General features: G+C 44.6%; 1 protein-coding gene across 1 annotated transcript in view; it reads left to right on the top strand.

Moving 5' to 3' along the window:
* The window catches only part of LOC112120888 (hydroperoxide isomerase ALOXE3-like), a 263,609-nt gene that overhangs the window by 625 nt on the left and 253,751 nt on the right, over positions 1-9,233 (top strand). Inside the window, 1 exon segment of the mRNA XM_026660350.1 lies at positions 250-353. Within this exon segment, the coding sequence (XP_026516135.1) occupies positions 250-353 (104 nt within the window).

The following is a 9,233-nucleotide window of genomic DNA, read 5'->3' as shown; positions in this document are numbered from 1 at the left end:
GGGACAGACAGAGGGGTGTGAGGGGGCACAGGCAGAGGGGGTGTATGAGGTCAGAGGGGTTTGAATGGGGGACAGATGGAGGGGTGTGTATGGGATCAGAGGGGTGTGAGGGGAACAGGCAGAGGGTGTGTATGGGGATGGATAGAGACAGGGGTGTGAAGGGGGACAGAGGAGTGTGTCTGGATTGAGGCAGAGGACGCACACAGCGTGAGGGTCCCAGTCTCTGAGCCCGGCTACCTGTCCCCGCAGGCTGCTGGAGTGCAAGATTAAGGGGTTCCTGGACCAGCCGTACTCCTGGGAGAAGTTAGCTGACATCCCCAAGGTTTTCTGGTTCTACCGCAACCCAGTCTCAGGTCTGTGCTGCCCCATGCACTGTGGGGAGGATCAGGGAGCCAATGCCAGCACAGGGCTACCCCCTGGCTCCGGGACCCCCTTCTCCTTCCCTGCATCGCCTGTGGGTGCTGAGCCCACACATGGCCCCTCCAGGACAACTGGTCTTGCCACCCTCAGCCCCCCACCAGGCCTCCCTTCAGGACTCCCAGTCCCTTGCTCTAACCACCAAACCCCACTCCCCTCAGTGAGCTGGGTTGAGAACCTAGGAGTCCTGGCCCCCAGCCTCCGCCTGGTTTAATGACTAAACCCCACTGTCCCCATACAGCCGGGGAAAGAACCCAGGGGTCCTGACTCACAGCTCCCCCTTCTCTAACCACTAACCCCCTCCCAGAGCTGGAGATAGAGCCCAGGAGTCCTGACTGCCAGCCCAACCCCTGCTCTAACCACTAGTCCCCGCTACCCTCCGAGGGTTGGGGAGAGAACCCAAGAGTCCTGGCCACCAGCCCCCCTGCTCTAACTACTAGCCCTCACTCCCCTCCCAGAGCTGGGGATAGAATGCAGGAGTCTGGGTTCCCAGCCCCCCACCCCTGGCTCTAACCACTGGCCCCTAAACTCCCTCCCACACCTGGGGAGAGAACTCAAGAGTCCTGGCTCCCAGCCCCACTGCTCTAACCACTATCCCCCATACTCTCCAAGAGCTTGGGGGAGGGGGACCCAAGAGTCCTGGCTCTAATTCAGTGACGAGTAGAGAGAAATAATCACTTCCCTTGATCTGCTGGCAATACTCCTACTAATGCAGCCCAATATGCCATTGACCATCTTGGCAACAAGGGCACACTGCTGACTCATATTCAGCTTCTCATCCACTGTAATCCCCAGGTCCTTTTCTGCAGAACTGCCGATTAGCCAGTCGGTCCCCAGCCTGTAGCAGGGCATAGGATTCTTCACTTGCCCTTTTTGAACCTCCTCAGATTTCTTTTAGCCCAATCCTTCAATTTGCCTAGGTCACTCTGGACACTATCCCTGCCCTCCAGCATATCTACCTCTTCCCCCAGCTTAGTGTCATCTGCAAACTTGCTGAGGGTGCAATTCATCCCATCATCCAGATCACTAATAAACATGTTGAACAAAACTGGCCCCGGGACCGACCCCTGGGACACTCTGCTTGATACCGGCTGCCATCTAGCCATGGAGCTATTGATCGCTACCCGTTGAACCCGACGATCTAGCCAGCTTTCTATCCACCTTATAGTTCATTCATCCAATCCATACTTTTTTAACTTGCTGGCTAGAATACTGTGGGAGACCGTATCAAAAGCTTTTCTAAAGTCAAGATATATCACGTCCACCACTTTCTCCATATCCACAGAAGGCAATCCGGTTGGTCAGGCATGACTTGCCCTTGGTGAATCCATGTTGATCAGCTTCCTCTCCTCCGAGTGCTTCAAAATAGATTCCTTGAGGACCTGCTCCATGATTTTTCCAGGGACTGAGGTGAGGCTGACCAGTCTGTAGTTCCCCAGATTCTCCTTCTTCTCTTTTTTAAAGATGGGCATTACATTTGCCTTTTTCCTGTTGTCCGGGACCTCCCCTGATCGCCACAAGTTTTCAAAGATAATGGCCAATGGCTCTGCAATCACATCAGCCAACTCCCTCAGCACCCTTGGATGCAGCGCATCCGGCCCCATGGACTTGTTGCATGTCCAGCTTTTCTAAATAGTCCTTAACCTGTTCTTTCATCACTGAGAGCTGATCACTTCCTCCCCATACTGTGTAGCCCAGTGCAGCAGTCTGGGAGCTGACCTTGTCTGTGAAGACCAAGGCAAAAAAAGCATTGAGTACTTCAGCTTTTTCCACATCATCTGTCACTAGGTTGCCTCCCCCATCAGGGCTGGCCTTACCATGAGGCGAACTGAGGCGGCCGCCTCAGGTGCCAGACTGGGGGGCGGGAGGACGCCACTAGGACCCAGAGTGTAGAAAATTGTGTCTGCTGCTGGTGCATATGTATTCTCTCTGCTCTAGATGCACAGAGATGATGGAGTGCTGTGCTGGAGGAAGGAGGGCACAAGAGACATAACAGGCAGACAGGAGAAAAGCTGAGAGGGAATAACAGAAAGCAGCTCCAGGGAGAGAGAGGAGGAGGGGGAGCATCTTATGAACCTCTCTAGCAGCCTCAGGAGCCTGGACTGATTATCACCAGCTTCTCAGGGAGCTTCCTGTTTCCTGCTGCTTACCTGAAGCCACTTGAGGAGAACAGGCAGTCAACTAAAGTAGTAGGAGCCAGTTAGGCCCTTAAGACGCTGATCTTCCCTCACTCAGGCCCTGCTACCAGCCTGCTTATTTGTCCCCTTCAATTGAGTGTTGAAAGCCACTATAGCTGGCACAGAACAACAGTTCTGAGTGAAAAAAGAAAACGCCCCTCTGGTGCAGCTTTCAGAAAAAGAAAGAAAGCAAAGGAAGCTTTTCTATCTAAGCAGGAAGGTGCTCCCCTGAGATACATAGACACAAATAATTATTGATCTGGAGGATGGCGTGGACTGCACTCTCAGCAAGTTTGCCGATGACACTAAACTGGGAGGAGTAGTAGATACGCTGGAGGGTAGGGATAGGATACAGAGGGACCTAGACAAATTAGAGGATTGGGCCAAAAGAAACCTGATGAGGTTCAACAAGGACAAGTGCAGAGTTCTGCACTTAGGATGGAAGAATCCCATTCACTGTTACAGACTAGGGACCGAGTGGCTAGGCAGCAGTGCTGCAGAAAAGGACCTAGGAGTTACAGTGGATGAGAAGCTGGATATGAGTCAACAGTGTGCCCTTGTGGCCAAGAAGGCTAACAGCATTTTGGGCTGTATAAGTAGGGGCATTGCCAGCAGATCGAGGGACGTGATCGTTCCCCTCTATTCGACATTGGTGAGGCCTCATCTGGAGTACTGTGTCCAGTTTTGGGCCCCACACTACAAGAAGGATGTGGAAAAATTGGAAGGAGTCCAGCGGAGGGCAACAAAAATGATTAGGGGTCTGGAGCACATGACTTATGAGGAGAGGCTGAGGGAACTGGGATTGTTTAGTCTGCAGAAGAGAAGAATGAGGTGGGATTTGATAGCTGCTTTCAACTATCTGAAAGGGGGTTCCACAGAGGATGGATCTAGACTGTTCTCAGTGGTACCAGATTACAGAACAAGGAGTAATGGTCTCAAGTTGCAGTGGGGGAGGTTTAAGTTGGATATTAGGAAAAACTTTATCACTAGGAGGGTGGTGAAGCACTGGAATGGGTTACCTAGGGAGGTGGTGGAATCTCCTTCCTTAGAGGTTTTTAAGGTCAGGCTTGACAAAGCCCTGGCTGGGATGATTTAGTTGGGAATTGGTCCTGCTTTGAGCAGGGGGTTGGACTAGATGACCTCCTGAGGTCCCTTCCAACCCTGATATTCTCTGATTCTATGAAATGTTCACGGTGAGCCTTCCAGCCCCAATGAGGAAGTGAGTGGTGAGGAGATGCCTGATCTTCCAGTTAGTCAGAGTGCAGGTGTAGGGATATTAAAGAAGGTACTAACAGTGATTCCCCCAAGTGACAGTGACCCCCTCATAATTTGTCCCCCACACTTTAAAATCCAACAGTTTCACCAAGTACAAAAATCTCTTGGGTCTTCTGTTAAAACTTGTAAGCTACTGTCTGTAAAAACCATTGATTATATCTATCCTGTGAAAGATACTTTACTACTATGTAAAACTTACAAACAAGTTAACTGACTTTGTTCTCGAAGTAATTGATACAATGTAAACAAACACTGTAAGCTGTTAAGTGACTTTCACTTCATTCAACAGCTCCTAGGACAGACCCCCCACCCTCTGTGATTAAAGGGCCGGGAGTCTCAAATGAATTAGCACACACTCTGAAAGTGGTGGAGACAGTAAATTAAAATATGGTTAAGGTATGGAATGTATGCTGATGAATGCTTGATATACATGGATGGTTAGGGAGGTGCCAGCCTAGAAAGGAAGTATCCATCGGCCGAAGAATGTGTCAAGTGGATGACCAGAAAAGCCCCGGAGGGTAAACTGGGATCCACCTCATCACCTGGAAGGATGAGAAACACAAACTTTGGACAGTGTGGAGCCACCAGGAATGTGCCACTTTGAACAGGAATGTGTGCCATCTGCTGATTAAGTCAGCAACAGCAGGATGAAACAGCTCCCATAGACTAACATAGGAATTAAATCCTATAAGAATGGACTCTCAAGACTGAGAACTTTGAGTCTCTCTGGTTCTGCTGCCAGGAGCATCAGGTGCATCTGACACAGACTCGGCTCCATCCTCATGACCAAGCTACCTGGCCAGTAACTTGGCATGAGCAACTTCTAGGCTGGTAACTATAACACCTATACAGAACTTGAATGAATGATTGTGTGAATAAATCTACCTATCTATCTATATATCTATCTATATATATGTGTGTGTGTGTATAAGGAATAAGTAGTGATAGGAATAAGTAGTCAAACAACGTTGTTTACTTTTCTCTTTTGCTTTATCATTATATTTACAATAAATGTGGCATCTTTGTCTTATCCCTCTTAATAAGATCCTGCTGGTTTTTATTCTATTGGTATAACATTTTGGTGGAGAATTGCGAAAGGGGGAATATTGGTAAAACGCCTCAGTTATTGTAAACATTGGTGTGCACACAGCAGGCTCTATAGAGAGCGGTTCTATTTTTGGTTAACCAAAGCTTACTGACCTCCGGAGGGTAGAGGCTTCATAAAAGAGCTCATAGAAACTTTAAGCTACAATTAATCTTATCCAAAGTGTTCACAGAGAAATCAGGGGTAACAAGAGCCTATAGGGCAAGGTAAAGCTGCTCGCTGCACGAGATCAGGGGTAGCAGGATAAGATAATTTAGGCTGTGTCACTCACTGCAAGGGTTCAGGGGTGACAAAGGAAACTATACACATGTTAAAAATGTTTAAGAAAAGACAAGGGAGAACAGTCTCAGAGGGAGGAATGGAGTTTGAAGGAGCTCCAACCTCACCTTTTGTAAAAGAAATAACACCCTTTACACAAATCCTTCAGAGAGATGGGCACAGTCCTTGGACTGAACAAGCCCTTGCAGATGCTTGCTCTATTTTGGATCTAGAGGATAGATTGGCCCAATATATCCTCATATGTAAACCCCCAAATGCAGCAAAAAGAGACGCTGCAGGGATCTGGCTGCTGTGGGAGGCTTGTAATGACAGCTACCTCCGCCTAACAGCCTGTAAAGAGGAAAACTTAGTGTTCTCGCTCTGATCCTGGGAAGGATTTTTATATTGGTGTATGAACCCTCGGTGGTAGAAGCCCGGGCAATACAGAGGGAAGCTTAGCGTCTCTCCCTCTGGCCCAGAGTGGGTTAAAATTGTAAGATACAAATCTTGTTCTGTTAAACCAAACTCTGAAAAATATAGGAGTTTGGGCAGTGTAGTGTGGTTTTTGTTCATTTTTTTGTTTTTTTTTTGTTTTTTTGTTTTTTTTGAGTGATATTGTGGTCATTTCACAATTTTGAACGAAATGTTTAAGGAAAGGGACCAGGAAGGGTGAGGGCTGGTTAAGAAGCCCACCCTCCTTGCTAAATTGGTAGTGGAACAAAGCTTGTGCCCATGGAAAGGAAAGGTTCATTGGAAAAAGCAGGATCAGGCCCAGACAAGCAGGCAAGCAACAGATAGAGAAACTGGAAAACAGGTTGGAAGCCCTAAGGGCATAGTGGCAGAAAAAAGTAAGTAAGTGCAGGCATAAATCCCTGAAACAATACTTAAAATGGTAAAATCTAATTAATAAAGGTGTCATTTTGGGAGATAAACAGTAATTTAAGGAAAAACCCTGAAAAGTTAACTCTACAGGGGCTGGAGAAAATTAAGCAGTTAAACTTTGTAAAAATGTTAAAAAGTATCATGTTAAAGAGAAAAGGAATTCTTGGGTTCTTTGCAGCCATTCTGAAGGAAAAATGGGCCCTTTTCCAAAGGAATGTCTGTAAATAATCCAGGTATTTGAAATCATTTGACTATGAACAATTTAGTCAAATTTGTTAAAAACATGAGGGGATTCTATTGAAACTTAACTGACCCAAATGTATGAAGGGAATATAATCTATGTACAGCTATGTAAAAACAGCAATGTAGAAGAGATGTTAAGGAAAAGAAAATGTGTATGTATCTATTTGTCTGTGAAAATATGTAAGGTTCTAAGAACCTATACCAACACATCTGGTTTGTAAAACTCCTGTGTTGTAGGTTTAAGATAAATTAGTTTTGTTTTGTTTTTAATAATGCCACTAAAAATCCATTTAACTATTTGATTCAAAGTTGCAAAACTGACAAACCTTTTTGCCAGACACAGGTAATCAGTGTTGGCTGACTTTTGGGATTTGACATTTAACCCTTAAGGGGTAACTCGGTGCTTTACAAAATTTAAAGAACCAAAGTTGTGACTGAAGCAGGGCAGTCAAAATCAGGAGAATAGGGAGAAATTCTGGATTCTTTTTGTTTGGTTGGTTGTTTTTTTGTGTGTGTGTAACAAAATAGCAGATGAGAACTGTAGTAAAAGAATAAGAAATTAACAGTGCCCCTCTGAAGCAACAGCAGGGGTGAGGTGCACAAAAGAAAAAGAAGCACTGCTAGAAACACTGAGCCTTAAGATGGCTCTGTGTAATCTGACTGTCACTTTGACAAGGGTACATAAAAACTCTGTAAAAACAAAAGGAGGCAGCTGCAGTTTGGCTTCTATGGAAAACCTGTAACAAGGTATTCCTTCAATTGGCTAAATGTACAAATGAAAAACTGCACCAAGATTTACAAGCCTCTGCTGCAAAAGCAGAGAAATAAAATGTATGTCCATTAGTACCCAAATCCAGTTAAATGTCCTTAAGGTTGGGTACAGAGAGTTAAAACAGCACTCTCAAATCTTACAGCAACAGTAACATCAGAAGAAGGAACATTTAAAACCCCAGAAGGGGCAGATTTTTGGGACCCCTCTGGAGATTGGGAAGGAAGATATTTGGGTAAATTCCTCCTCCCAGGGCCAAAATGCCATTGCAACAGTAACAACAATGCCTGCTTCTGCCTCAGACCTCCAGGCCATGGCAAAGTGGCTAGGAATTTTAAAATGGAAAAAAAATGTAAACTCACAAAGAAATGCACAACTTAATTAGCATTTGTGCAGCCCCAAGTACTGAACACATTGTGGCAGAGACTAATCAGGTTCTGCCATGGTGAGCGCACTGTGCTAATTTGTTTCCAAGCTTCTATCTTTCAGGATCTGAACTAGAACATCAGGAAAGCTGGTACCAGCTGAAGAGTTATAAAATACCATGGTTATAGTGTCATGACAAAGTCTGTGTTCAGTGTTCTGTGTTGCTTGTTCTGTGTCTGTCTCTAGTGGTGTCCTGTGCTAGCATTGGGTCCAGAGAAAGAGGGGATACTACAGTAGACAGGGCAAATGTCTTTTCCTCTCTCTACTTCCCCCATGTCCATCCAACTTATCAATCACCACTTGTGTCCAAAAGACTTTGGTCCCCAGTGCATCAAGTTTATTTTTTGTTAGGTTCTCTAATAAGCATTTTGTTATTAAGTTTTGTTATTGATACTGGTACTCCTACAAATCTTATTTCTTGTGTGTTTTTAAGGGTTAGGGTTCGCATTTATTGTTTAATGGCTATTGCAGTATCAAACTTGGGCCTCATTTTGTTAGTCAATGTACCCAATTATTGTAATGGTAATGGTTTTATTGTATTCCCAATTATTATGATTGTAATTGTTTGCATTTCTGTTTATATTATATCTGGTGTTAGGTCAATTGTAATAATTTTAGTCATACTCACCTGGTTATAATTGTTTGGTTTGTTTACAACAGATCACCTGTGCCCTACAAGGACAACAACTACTGTACTGTAATTATCATAGATCAAGGGGCGGAGTGTTGTAGAAGCAGCAGTGATCTGTATGCAAACAGCTATAGCTATGGGATGCACTGAAATGCAGATACTTGCCCTATCTACTTTGGAACACGAAATGTTTTGGGTAATTTTGGGTAATATTAAGGTTTTAATGCATTTGTTAAAACAAAGGAAATGATCTCTGTTTGATACTTACCAATATAACTGAATGCAGTATGTTTCCAGCACTGTGAAATCAGACTTGTTAATTGGGGAAATAATTGTAAAAATAACACATCAACAGTCTCTGGAGGCAAAGGTATGAAAGGTTAGCCCACTCCCCATATTACACATGGGATCATTCTGGCTGCCTCGGACCTCGAGCCAGTGGGCTGGGGAGGGAGGAAAACTATTGGACACTAGAGGTTGTACCAAATGGACTCGTCAAAAGTGGATATGCCTCACCTTACCTGTTGCCCCAGAGCCTCGTAGTAAAGATGTTTCATTGAAATCATGTATGTGGAAACAATGAACAATGTGTATGTATCCACTCGTGGAAGGAAGTATTTTGAAAAAATGAAAGTGTTAGCAACCCCCCAGTAGATAAATGTAAATGCAATGTTAGTACTGTTTTTACTAGAAATCACACTTATTATTTACCGCGGCCAAAAAGGTCCCAGCTAACACTAACAGCTAAGCTGGCCAACTTCTCAATTGACCTTGGAATTAAATGGCAAGATCTTACTGATAGCCTCATTAAAAGCAAAGAAGTGACCAAATTTTTAAAACAAACAAATGAACAAGTAAAAAATCAGACTATTCATATTATACATGCCAATGGGAACATGTTACAAATCACAAACACAGGTTGCCTCACAGTACCTTCTCTTAAAGAGGTTAAAAAAGTGACACTAACGATTATATAAATATCGTAGTGTCAAAAGGGGGATTATGTAGGGATATTAAAGAAGGTACTAACAGTGATTCCCCCAAGTGACA

The sequence above is a fragment of the Terrapene carolina genome, unplaced genomic scaffold, assembly GCF_002925995.2.
Source record: "Terrapene carolina triunguis isolate 2854851 unplaced genomic scaffold, T_m_triunguis-2.0 Scaffold751, whole genome shotgun sequence".
NCBI lineage: Eukaryota > Metazoa > Chordata > Testudines > Emydidae > Terrapene > Terrapene triunguis.
The sequence above is the reverse complement of the archived record's forward strand: the minus strand, read 5'-3'. Positions and strand labels throughout refer to the sequence as shown.